This window comes from Neophocaena asiaeorientalis, unplaced genomic scaffold (genome assembly GCF_003031525.2).
Source record: "Neophocaena asiaeorientalis asiaeorientalis breed wild unplaced genomic scaffold, Neophocaena_asiaeorientalis_V1.1 scaffold49, whole genome shotgun sequence".
NCBI lineage: Eukaryota > Metazoa > Chordata > Mammalia > Artiodactyla > Phocoenidae > Neophocaena > Neophocaena asiaeorientalis.
Window position 1 is genome coordinate 6,597,222 of NW_020172456.1, and position 13,283 is coordinate 6,610,504.

A 13,283-nucleotide genomic window follows, 5' to 3' on the forward strand; every position below is an offset into this window, starting at 1 on the left:
TTTCAAACTGCAAGATGCTGTGCAAAGAAGTTACACAGGGAGGTTGGGGTTAGCAGATGTAAGATGCAGATGTAAATGATTATATATAGAATGGATAAACAACAAGGTCCTACTGTATAGCACAGGGAACTATATTCAATATCCTATGATAAACCATAATGGAAAAGAATATAAAAAAGAATGTATATATATATATATGTATAACTGAATCACTTTGCTGTACAGCAGAAATTAATACATTGTAAATCAACTATACTTCAGTTAAGAAGAAGTTACAAAGCAATATATAGAACTTGACTCTGCTATTAACTAGGCAGAAAGAAGGGGTTAAAAATGTCAAGTCTTACAAACATACTGATTCAGTCATGTTCTGTTTATCTGTAACTCTAATAGTATATGGAGTTGAACTCTGAAAGTTGTGGAAGGTAAAAAAAATTTTTTATTTTATTTTATCCATTGCTCTGAGGGGAGCACTGAGAAAGGAAGCGAGAGGGCACAGCTTTGAAGAACTGGCAATTTGGCATCTCCTCTCCCCCCTTTTCACTCCTCCCCCACTATCTTAGCTATTTGACCTGATTAAACAACTTTGGGATGGTAGCCAGATTTCTGTATACTGACGAGGCCCCTATTCATGATTTAGTGCGATTTCATCCACCCCGACCTTCCAGACTGCCCAGTGGAAGCTTGGCTTCGCAGAGGTCTCCTGATTTTATCAGGGGTTTGCCAGTGAGGCGTTCGCACTGACTTGAAGCAGAGACTCTGAACGCTTCGGGTCACATCGGATTATTCATTAGCAAATTCTTTTCACCTTCTATCTAATCAGTTAAAGTTGACGCCAGAATCGCGTGTGCTACTCCCCGAAAGAGAGCCTGGCAACACCCAGCCTAGGTTCCACAATTTCTGTCTAGTTACTCGCTTTCCTAGGGGTAGAAAGCGTTTCCAAAGTTCCCTTAAACCTCTCCTCCCCTAATCCTAAAGGTCAGAGCGTCAGGCCCCAGTTAGCTCTCAAGCCAGCCGGAATCTGACCATTTCAGAAGTTTCTGGTGTGTGCGAGAACAGAAGAGGTGGTAGTGGGGAACCGCCAGAGTGACCACCGCGCCTTACGTAACGAAAGCCCAGGCTGCAGGAGGGAGCGAGCCTGACATTGAGACATTGCAGGGGGAGGGGAGTTGCTGTTCTGGAGTCGCCAGGAACGGCGGCGGCAGTTCAAGAAACCAAGAGAGGAAGGTGGCCGAGATAAAGACAACACTTCGGGAAGGAGAATATTAAGAAGCCGCAGGACCCAGAGTATTAGCAAACGGCAGGACACGTGTAGTAATTTGTTAGACGAAACGGCCGCCTTTCAACTTTTGCACGGGAACAAGGGGATTTGCCCTTTGGGGGATTAAAAACGTAACAGCAAAGCCAAAAGCTAATGAATGGGGTTCAGTGGTTTGTTGGCAATACTTAAATATTTCTGTCCAGGACTTAAACATTTCTGTCCAGGAGCGCAACTCTCTGCAGTTATTTAGAAAGTAGGGATTCAAACCAAACTAAAATACTCTCCCGTGCGTCTCCACTTTCCTCAATCCGAAAAAGAAGCTGCTCGCGCGGTACTGCCCCTTTAAGACCTGCTTGCTCTCGGGCTCTACAAAAGGGAGTGACCTCTGGGCTTTGACAGCTCCCCTAATAACTACCACCGTGCAGGCCCCGCCCACCTGGCGACCAGCCGCGCCGATTGGCCGGCGGGCCGGTATCCCGTGCTCTGATTGGCTCTCCGCTTCCCCTGAGCAAACCTTTAGAACTCCGAGACAGACAATATTCTGTTACATTGTAGCAAAATGGCGACTGTCATTCACAACCCCCTGAAAGCGTAAGTAAGACTAAAAAATGTACATATTCCGCGTGGTTTCAATTTGAAAAAAAAAAAGGCGCCTTCTGCGGACCGAGCGCTGCCTATGCACTGCGCTTGCAGGCGCCTACAGCCGCGGCGGGGCTTCTCTCTTTTCTTTCAGCTCTTACTTCTTCATCTTTTTTTTTTTTTTCCCCCAATGCGCAGAAATGTCAGGAGATGCAATTAACAAGAAGAAAATTGTTACATCTGTGTTCTTCTAAATTGGCGGACGGAGAGAGAGGGGTTATCGGCAGGGAAGCCAGGTGCTCGAGCGCTCTACAGCTAGGGGATCGTGGGCAGCTCGGGGACAGCACGGTCCCCTGAGTCCCCGGCTTCGCGGGGAGGTGAGCGCGGCGCGGGGGGCGGCCCTCCTGGGGGCGAGCGCCGGGCTGGGGTGGCCTGGGTGCACTTGGCTGAGCCCCGCGCCTCCGGAGCCCGCGGCCCCCGCCCCGCAGCTAGGTCCGCCGGGGTGAGCGGACCGCTGCAGCTCCGGAGTTTGCAAGACGCTCTCCGCCTTCCGATCGCTTGCGGGGAGTTTGTGCAAACCTTCCAGAGTTGGGAGGACCGCAGGGGGAGCAGCGGGTCCCGGGAGCCCTGGGGCCCAGGTGGTTGCCCGGGGCTTTCCTGCCGGGGCAGCCCCCGGAGCGTGACGGCGCTTCGGGCGGTCGCCGGTGTGTCTCCGGGTGTGTTTGTGGGGGAGCTGGCTGTAGTAAATTAACGACTTGGGTTAACTTGGGGTTGATTTGGAGACCGGGAAGCTGCAGGTCTTATGAATGGTGTTCTCGCTTCCCCCGGGTGAAAAGCCGAGGCAGGCGAGAGGCAGCTTGGGGCTCCCCGCCTGAGCGGGCTGCGTCTGCTCCCGGCCAGACGAGGGGCAGGTGCCTCTGGCCGCCGCCGGGAGACTTTGAGCGGACGCCCAGATCCGGGACGGAGGGGGCGGGCTGGGAGAGGACACGCGGGGGCCAGTCCCCGGGTCCGACAGCCAATTCCTGCTCGCCTTCCTTCCCCCTCCTTTTTATCCTGGCTTCCTTCCTTCCTTCCTTCCAGTCGGTGGAACTGTTAAGCCGCCAAGTCCGCTCGCGATCGCGGAGCCGGGGGTGGCTTCGGAAAACTAGCATCTCTCTAAAAGGGGTGCTATTGGCAGTAATGTTGGCAGAGGGGCGCTCCCTCCGGATCTCGGCGCGGCGTGGGTGGGTGGGTCTGCGCGCCTGGGATTAGGACTTCCCAGCTGGAAGTCGCGGGAGAGGGGAGGGAGAGGGAGAGGTGCGCGTGGGGGCCGTTTCGTGCCGAATTCTCGCGGGTGCGTGGCGGATGCCCACCCAGGTTCTTTCAACTTAGCGCATCCGCGTCAGCACCCGGGGCTCCCCTAGGAGTTGAAAGCCAGGTTCGCACGCGGGGAGGCGGGAAGGCGGCAGGGGGTTCTTAACGCGAAGGAACGCGCGGGGAGAACGGGAGGTGTTTGCACCAGCTTATCTCCTATCGGTAATAAGGGAAAGGGGTAGGAATGTCCCAGATCTCGGAGTTTTAAATGTCTGTATATGTATTAACGCTGCTAAGAGGACACTGGAAGCTGAGGCTGATTACAGAGCAGCCCTCGGCTTCAGTTCTCGCTCGGAAGCTCGGATAGGATACGCTGCACTTGAACGCCACAGCGTTTCACCCAAGAAAGAAGATGTTTTATGGCAGAATAAACGGGCGTAACTTCGCCGCATCTCCTCTCCTCGTCGCTAGCGCTGCCACGCAGCTGATGCTGTGAGTTTTTACCGAACCCACAGCCGATTTGGAGTTTTCACATTTCCAGCCGAAAACGCGTAGCGGGGCTGATGCCTCCTGGTAAACTCAAGTTAGAGAAATCTATTTTCACATGTGCGCCAGGTTTGTTGCCTACTGGGAAAGCGGTACCCTAGTTATTACCCGGGAGCCCGCTTAAGCGCGGGCGGGCGCAAGGTCTCTACACTGATTCCTGCCGCTCCAGTTTTTTATTTTTGCTTTTTGGACCGCAGAAGGGTGCGTATTTGGGGAGGGTGGCTGTGTGGGGTGGGGTTAGAAGTGGGGAAAGGGACAGAGAAGCGGGGAAAGGGACAGAGAAGCGGGCTGATTATTGGAATTAGTTCTGAATTATTACACTTGTACTTTGTGTAATTAGAAACAGTTGCAATGTGATGTATTTGTAATTCTGTGTCGCCATACACACAACACCCCAGCCTGCTTTTTCTAGGTGGCAGTTGAATGGTCATTTATAATTAGCCGCTCAGTTTTTTGCATCCCGACCCCTTTCCCTGGTGGTAAGGGTGTGTAAACAATACCCCCGACCAGCCGAGCCTCCTGCGCCCTAGATGGTTTTTAAACTGCTAACGTAGGAGCACGCATGTTGTTACAGCGAGACCTACAACATCTGCCTTTATTTTTTAAAACAACTTGTTTAATAGATCACCTTTATATGTTTCATTTGTTTTTAAAAGTTGCTGATCAGGAAACAATACACACGTGAATAAATTATGCATGGGCTAAATTAGAACAAAGCGCAGAGACACATCCAGCGGAAGGGATGGATGGGGGTGCTGGGAGGAGGGGAGCAGGGAGAAAGGTTTGGAGAGCTATGTTTTTATCCTCCTGTGTCTCTCTTGACAATGAAACGGAGCTGAACAACATCAGCATTTTCTGTGTGCGTTCTGAGTCTTTCTCTCCCTTCCCTTAAAAAAAAAAAAAAAAAAGGCCAACACCAAGGACGCCCCCTATAGAAACTGGTCACACAAAGGTTTCCTCTAGGATTGGGGGATAAAGTGGTGGTAGGTAATGTTCTGGGAAGAAACAAGCCCAGGTTTCATGCAACACCTCTGTAGGGCTCTTCCTATGCTGAGTGTAGACCATTTTTCATCACACTAGCTTTTTCCACGTGGGACATTCAATAATTCAATAGCTTGAGTAACTGGATGGCACAATTTGAATCTCATTGCTTTGGGGTCTTCTGTAGGGCCCCAAGCTCCTGGAGCCACATCTCCTCTCTCAGCAGTTTAGCTTTCTTCCTGCCTGTCTTTGATCTCCCCTCAACTCCCTTTCTTATTCCTCCTCCTTGTACCCTTCACCCCTGTCCTCTCTGAAGCTGACAGCCTGGCTTTTCTGTCTGTTGTCGCCTTTAACATCTTATTACTGCCCAATAGGGTGTTAGAGGCAGAAACAAGAGCCGCCTGGACTGATCAGATCACAAAGGGGACACGGCAGGTGGCTCCACAACCAAGCAGTCACATCTGGGCTGATAGAATTTAAAAGCATCGATAGACATGTATGATGTGTAAATAGGTATTGCACATTATTTAATTTAGCAGCTACATTGTCTGAGCCTAGATGTGTGAGTCACCCTTATTTCTTACATGTACATGCAAGATAAGGGCCATGTAGTGAAGTAAAAGGCCATGTTATATAGGTAACATAAATATGGATTTGATAAAGGTCTATGTGTAAGTCCGCCACATTACCTATCATATTCTGGTTGATTTCCACATACCTAGGAAACAAAGCTTTTTTTTTTTTTTTGCCCTGCTATATTCTTTTTTTGTTTTTGCTTTTAATATAGATTCTAATCTTATTTGACATTCTACTTCAGGTTAGCCAGCCTCCCCCAAATCTGCTATCAACAGTTTAAACAACTTACTCTTTTATTAAATTATCAAAACCCTGGTTTGTGTGCACTTAACTGGGAATGTCTGCCACCTTCTGCCAGACTGGATTATGCACGTATATATCTATTATACTAATTGCCTGCTTAGAAAAGAGTAACAGTTATTATTATTTAATTATTCCGTATAAGCCAATAGGGATTTACCTCAAGAAACTATTTGTTTGTAAATAATGAGAGCAGAAAACTATTTGGTCATGCTTGTAACATGTGAACATACAGATACGTAATTGTATTGAAACTTTTTTGTAAGGAGTTTCCCTTGCTTGTAGGCATGGTTTTACATCTTTGTTTTGTTATTAAGGACACAGCTCTGGGAGAAGCAAATATACTTACTCAGCCAAGGTCAAGCAGCTGGTCATGTGCATAGATGGACCTCAGATCTTCATCTTTTTATACATTCTATGATCTGGAGACAGTGTATTCTAATCTAAAGTGGTTTTGTGCCTGTGAAAGTTGTGTAATTGTCGCCACTTAGAAGCCAGACCTCACTCTTGCTGTGGCACTCAGTTTAGATATCAGAGAAGATGGTGTAGGGGGGACACATTCCTGGTTCTAATCTCCTTCTGGCTCTTTCTGTTGGGGTGGGGGGGCGTGGGTAGGTACTAAATGGGGAACATTGCAGTTGGGAATTTGTGAACTTGCAGCTTTTTTTTTTTTGTGGTATGTGGGCCTCTCACTGTTGCAGCCTCTCCCCTTGCGGAGCACAGGCTCCGGACGCGCAGGCTCAGCGGCCATGGCTCACAGGCGCAGCCGCTCCGCGGCATGTGGGATCTTCCCAGACCGGGGCACGAACCCGTGTCCCCTGCATCGGCAGGCGGACTCCCAACCACTGCGCCACCAGGGAAGCCCAAACTTGCAGCTTTTTATGGGCATTATTTTAGCCCCTTATGAAAAAGGACCCTCAGACATTTTAAGCTGACAGATGCCTAAGAACCACCTTCTGCATCTGCTTATGGTTGCCACTGGAAAAAAGAATCCTTAAAATTTCCAAACTTTGTTAGCACACATTATTTTTCAGTGGGAAGAATGTCTGGTTTGGATGAGATACCCATAAAGGATATTAATTTCTGCCAGAACCCAAATGAAGGCATGGTCACAGGTTAAACCTCTGAAAATTGCCGGACCTGCAGACCACCTGGGAGATATCCAGAGGTCTCCAGTTGAATGGGAGCTGCTCAGTTCCATAAAGTGGGCAGGAATTCAGAGGCAACTTAATTGGAGACTCCTTATCCTCCTTTGTCTTTTTGGAATCATGCAGGTAGCTGAAATTTAGGTACGTCTGAGAAACACCGTAATGTCTAAAGCTGTTCCAGAGCCATCTGCTCAGATCAAGGCAAAAAATAAAATGCCACCGTCAACAGGCTTTGTTTTGAGCCTGTGCCGGGACAAAAAAGGAAACTGAGGCTGATGTTTCAGTTTTGAAAGTGCAGCCATGCTGATTGTAGTGGTGCTGGGGGTGGGTCATAAAAAGGCACCAGAATCCAGTCCTGTTTGTTATCCCAACCTCTGCAAAGTAACTTTTGTGGTTTCTGAGTGTTCTGAAAGTCACTAGAAGACAAATGTAGCCCAATGTGGCAAGCTCCTGGCCAAAGAAGTGCCACAACCACTGAAATAGTTTTTGCCCAGCCAGGGTTTTCCAGCAGGGGCCTATGTAAGCATGACCCTAGCTTTAAATAATCTTTAAACATGTAGGTATTTAACAAGAAAAGATCAAAGAGTGGCCTGGGGTGGGGGTGGGGAGAGGATAGGTAAGTGGATAAAACCACTGTGTGGTCTGGAACTTTGAAAAGATGATTGTTTAACAGCAACAGAGACTGATATTATGATCTACTGCAAGTTCCAAAGTTCTGTTTTTTTAAAAAATTTTTTTAATTTATATTTACTTTTGGCTGTGCTGGGTTTTCGTTTCTGTGCAAGGGCTTTCTCTAGTTGTGGCGAGCGGAGGCCGCTCTTCATCGCCGTGCGCGTGCCTCTCACTGTCGCAGCCTCTCTTGTTGCGGAGCACAGGCTCCAGATGCACAGGCTCCGTAGTTGTGGCTCACGGGCCCAGTCGCTCTGCGGCATGTGGGATCTTCCCAGACCAGGGCTCGAACCCATGTGCCCTGCATTAGCAGGCAGATTCTCAACCACTGCACCACCAGGGAAGCCCCCAAAGTTTTCTTTAGTTGTGTGAGCAACTGTGGAGAGATGAGGTGTTGTGGTGTTTTTGTAATTTGTTTCTCTTATTGGTCCGGTTACTAGTGTTTCACAGTCTGTCAAACCATATGGATGAATGGAGCTAGCATCATAAAACTGTCACTGAAAGAAGGTTGGTTTTTTTTTTTTTTTTTTGCGGTACGCGGGCCTCTCACTATTGTGGCCTTTCCCGTTGTGGAGCACATGCTCTTGACGTGCAGGCTCAGCAGCCATGGCTCACGGGCCCAGCCGCTCCGCGGCATATGGGATCCTCCTGGACCGGGGCACGAACCCGTGTCCCCTGCATCGGCAGGCAGACTCTCAACCACTGCGCCACCAGGGAAGCCCTCAGTTTTAAAAGTAGTGGTTAGGAGGTGTTTTGGCGGGGGGTGGGAAAAGAGGAGCAACCTGTGCTGGGAATTTCTAGGTTGTGTGTTTGTGAATAGTAGTAGTGGGTGGGAGTGGCAAGGGAAGAGAGAAGCCTTGAGGAGACTAAGATTTAGGGGGTTGTGTTTGGAAGCAAGGAGGGACAAGGGGATTAAGCTCAGAGCTCTTAATAATGGGGTTCGAATAGCCCACATTGAGTCCTGCACTCTCCAGGCCTTAGTTAAGAGCCCAAGGAACAATGATGGCACATGTCTAATCCGCCTTGTGGTCATCTCATGTTGCTATGAAATGAGTGAGTTTTTTTCATTGTTATTCACTTTGAAAATCTGCTGTTTGTATTAACTTCAGTTGGAAGCTCCACCAGAGAAGGTTTTTCAGTCCCCAGACTTTCCCCTGCCATCAGTGTGGCCCTGTCTCAAACTCTGTCCCTCTTCCACATTGGTTTCTCACCAGTGGCTTTTCTTTTGTAGCTTCCGAGTAATGGAAGAGAAGAAGCTCTGGGAGAGGATCCCAGAGATCTGAGCTCTGTTTTCAGCCCTACCACCCACTAACTGTTCGATCTTAGACACAGGACTTCTCTGAGCTGCACATTCCTTGTCTTTAAGATGAGGGTGATGCACCTTGATTGCCAAAATTCCTTTCAAGTCAAAAACTTGTGGCTCTTACTATGGTTAATTAAGATGAGAAGGATAGTTAGGGTCCAGTGTTTTAATTTTTTAATTTATTTATGGCTGCGTTGGGTCTTCCTTGCTGCACGCAGGCTTTCTCTAGTTGCGGCGAGCAGGGGCTACTCTTCGTTATGGTGCACGGGCTTCTCACTGCAGTGGCTTCTCTTTGTTGTGGAACACGGGCTCTAGGTGCGCGGGCTTCAGTAGTTGTGGTATGTGGGCTCAGTAGTTGTGGCTCACGGGCTCTAGAGCACAGGCTTAGTGGTTGTGGTGCACAGGCTCTGTTGCTCCCCGGCATGTGGGATCTTTCCTGAGCAAGGCTCGAACCCATGTCCCTTGCATTAGCAGGCAGATTCTTAACCACTGCGCCACCAGGGAAGTCCCCTTCCTTGTTTTTAAAGTGTGGCCCTAAAGGCGAGTTAAGACTGGTAGACTCTTCTGTAGTTTCATCTTCTCTGATCCAGTCTTGCCACATTATGCTACCATTTGGGGTTCTAATCTCTCCCTTCTCAGGGCCCAAGCCTGAGGACCAGGTGGTGGCCCGTTTAAAATGTGGACTTTTCTTCTGATTATCCCTTTTGAACACTTTTCTTCTCATCAGCACTCCAACTAGAGGATGGAAAGAGAAGTGGGAAAACTAATTAGCCTATTTTGTTGTTTACAAGCACTCAGATAAAGTTTTTGGTTGTGCAAAAGACTGGAATTATTGAGAACATCTATCTTTTTCTTCCTCTTTTCTTTAAATGTATGGAGGGAGACAGGGAACCAAGCAAAAGATTTTTCTTCTCTGGATTTCATTTATCTACAGTCTCCTTGGAACAGCTCTCCCCTCCACCACGGCACCCATCCCAATTAACATGTAAATAAAGTGCTTATTTCACTTCCATCTGGGCAGCTGCAGTTACCTGACTGTTCAGTGAGCCGAAGCAGGTGGGCCTGTACTGATGTCTCAGTGAGCTCCCTCTGTTGTATCCCATGATAACTGCTGGGGAAATGGAGGTGTCTAGCAGACCCACAGAGTCTGGCCATACCCAAGTGGGTATTAGCAGTGTCTAAACTGGAATTCACTGCCTCTCATTCAGTGACATGCCTCCAGAACATCCCAGATTCTTCTGGGGGCATTATTATCAGGCTTTCCTTTGTGTGGAAGCTCCCTTGGCAATTTGCTACAAGTCTAAAGGAGGAAGAGGGGTTGTAAAACCTATCAGAATTCATAAAAGCCTAAATTGTGAGAGATAAAATGAAAGAAAAACAGAACAATATGGTTACCCTGACCTCCAGCATACAGAGGCAGCCCCTTAAATTTTTTTACTACTAGTGGTAAAATGCACATAACATGTATATTTAGCATATATGACATGTAGATGTGCCATTTTAACCATTTTTAAGTGTCAGTTCACTGGCATTAAGTACATTCATAATGTCGTGCAACCATCCATACTATCCGTTTCCAGAATTTAAAAAATCGTCCTAAACAAACTCTGTACCCATTAAACAATAACCCCTCATCCTCCTCCCGCCCCCATTCCAGTCCCTGCTAACCACCGTTCTACTTTCTGTCTCTATAAATTTGCCTATTCTAAGCACCTCATATAAATGGAATTATACAATATTTGTCCTTTTGTGACTGGCTTATTTAGCTTAGCATAATGTCCTTAAGGTTCAGCTTTGTTACAGCATGTGTCAGAATTTCCTTCCTTTTTATGGCTGAATAATATTCTATTGTATGTATATGCCTTATTTTGTTTATCTGTTCATCCAATGATGGGCACTTGGGTTGTTTCCACCTTTTGGCTATTGTGAATAATACTGCTATGAACATGGGTGTGTAAGTAGCTATTTGAGTCCCTGCTTTCAGTTCTTTTGGGTGTGTGCTTAGGTCCCCCTTCATTTTTAGACTTATTAAAAACCAGGGAGTACATTTCTAGATAGTACAGGCAACTCCCTCCTTGTAAACTTAAAAAAAAAAATACTGATAGTATCATAGAATTCAACCTTTTTACCCCCCTCCCCCGTGGAACAACCACTGTTTTGGGGAGGAGGGGTAAATGCCCTGGGAACCCAGAGACTCACTTCTCTCATCCCCAGCCACAAGGATTGCCTTCACTTTGTACCCCTAATCCCAACCCTTTGAGGGCAGTGGCTCCCTGTGGGGGTCAGGGTTTGGGTTTGGGGGGGCTCCAGAAACTGCAGCAGTAGTAGTTACCTGGTGAGGCTTGCAGTGAAGGTTTCCTAGGCAGAGTGGAGGTTTCATCTGGCAACAGGGGTTCAGGTGGAAGGAGCACCTGGGATGACAGGACAGCTTGAAAGTCAAGAGGTAGCAAATCTGGCCTATTTTTTCATAAGGTGAGAAGGGCTTGTATCTCCTTTCGCTTCCTTTCCCTGTACCCAGCCCTGCTTACCCCTGCAAGGGGCCCAGATGAAATAATGGTTGTGAAAACATTTCAGAAGGTGTAAAGTACAAATGTGAGGTGTTACTAGAATTGCAAAGTTTCTCGTAGCTAACTGAGGCCTTCTCAGAGAGTCAGCAGTGTCTCATAAACATTACTATATTAAAACTAAAATAAACGAAAAGATCCTGGCATTACACATCATATTTAATCATTGTTTCTCAGTAAATGCAAAGCCTCACTCGTCCAGCTGTGTGTAAATAGCCCTGGGATCTCAGTGGGCTTTTTTACATCGTCTGGGTTTGAAATAGGTGAGAATATGAGCTCAAGGGAAGTCCTCATTTCATTTCCCACTGTCAGCCCTGTACTGAGTCCACCCGTGATCAGAGGAATCAGACGCTGGCGGGCAGAGGGAGTGCTCTCCTGGAACTTGGGCTCCTGTCATCAGCCAGTCTCTGACTCCTCCTTCTACCAAGAAGACTCCAGGGAGGGAGAGGGGGTAACAGGGGGGCTGGGGTTTAAACCTGCTTGTGAGCAAGGAGGGTGTGCTGTTGACATAGGGAGTCAGCGGCAAGAATTGATCCTTTATACAAGAGTAGACTATGGACAGCATCGTGGCGACGGTCAAATATCAGAATGACAGAGTTATTTGCCAGCCTTGGAAATGCTTCAGATCCAAGCTTGCTGCAAACCCACAGCATTCCTGTACTTTATAAAAGCAAATTAAATGAGAAACGTCATCCCTACTCCCATTATCCTCAACCAAGGACTCTTTACATATCTCTGTTTGCTGCTAGTTGAGCTCAGGGAGAACTGTCTCACCCTCTTTGGAGCTTTCTTCATCCTGTCCTGGCCAATTCTGATTGCGAGCCTGCCCCTCGCAGCTAAGCGGCATGGAGCCTCCCTCCCTGTATCTAGGAGCTTCCACTCCAATGAAGGCCTCCAGTCCGTTTCTCCTTCCAGACCCTTGTTCTTTGGCAGGGCAAAGTAAGTGCTTGTAAACCAGGAGGTGGACTGCTCCCTTAGGCTTCTAGTGAAACCACTGTCAGTTGTGGGGTTGGGGGGAGGGCAGAGGCAATGTGGTGCTGGAGGTGGGGGAGGGCAGGGTGGATGGGGTAGTTGAAGTGGAGAGAATATATTCTCTCCTGCTAATTATTTTCCCTGAGGACTTAGCCAATGCAGAACCATCTATTATCGTGGGAGTGCTCTATGGTGGTTTTGCCTGTGATGAATGCTAAGTGGAAACAAGCAAGAAAAATTAACAGGCGGCTGCTTCTGTCCACCTAATTAAAATGCATATCCAAATGCATAATTCCTTATGTTTCCCCATGCACACACCCCCTTCCAATCCCAATTCTACGGAGGGAAAAAAAACCCCACTTTCTCCCAATCATTTCTCTTGATTATATTTCCATCAAGGAAGAACTGGAGGGTTCCCTTAGAAGAGAGCAGGGCCGTTTTTGTAATACACTAAAATTGCTGTTTTTTTTTTTTTAACTTAGATTGGCCCCCAAAGTTCTGAGCTCTTTTTTGTTTAAAATGAAGAACAGAAACTTTATCTGACTGCAGAGAAAAGGGGGAAGGAATGAAGTAGAGAAAGAAAGGAGGAAAAAGAAAGAGAAAGCAAGAAAGAAAAAAAAAAGAAAGTTCCCACAATTTCCACTGACCTTTTAGTTTTGCGCTAAAAGTCTGGCTTGGATCAACAATGAGAATTTTGAAGGTCTTTTTTATCTCCTCTTCCTCTTCATTTCTTTCCCTGACTTTGCACTGCTTCCCCCAACCCCCAACACAAACATAGCCCAGGGTTTTGCAGAGAGAATTTAGCAGAGGCATCTACCTGTGCAGATCAGGTAGAGAGAAGAAACAAAAGCCTCTGCATCTGAGGCAAGGTCAGAGATGCTGACATCATGGTCCCAAGTATGTCTTGAATCAAACAAAAAATATCTCTTTACCCTTATCTTCCTCACTTTTTGTTCACCCGAATGATCATTTTCTCCCCCCTTGGAAGAACAGCTTTATTCAGTGGTCATAAAATATTTAATAAGACACGAAACTTAACTCACTGTGTTCAACTGGACGTCACTGCCATCTCTGCAGCAGCCCCCCTCCCC

At 47.4% G+C, this 13,283-nt stretch overlaps 1 protein-coding gene across 1 annotated transcript in view; it reads left to right on the forward strand.

The window, feature by feature from the left end:
* The first annotated feature begins 1,810 nt into the window (after positions 1-1,810).
* The window catches only part of DPF3 (double PHD fingers 3), a 250,550-nt gene continuing 239,077 nt past the window's right edge, over positions 1,811-13,283 (forward strand). The window contains exon 1 of the mRNA XM_024737918.1: positions 1,811-1,852. Coding sequence (XP_024593686.1) covers positions 1,821-1,852 — 32 coding nt within the window. The 5' untranslated portion in view covers positions 1,811-1,820. The remainder of the gene's footprint in view (positions 1,853-13,283) is intronic.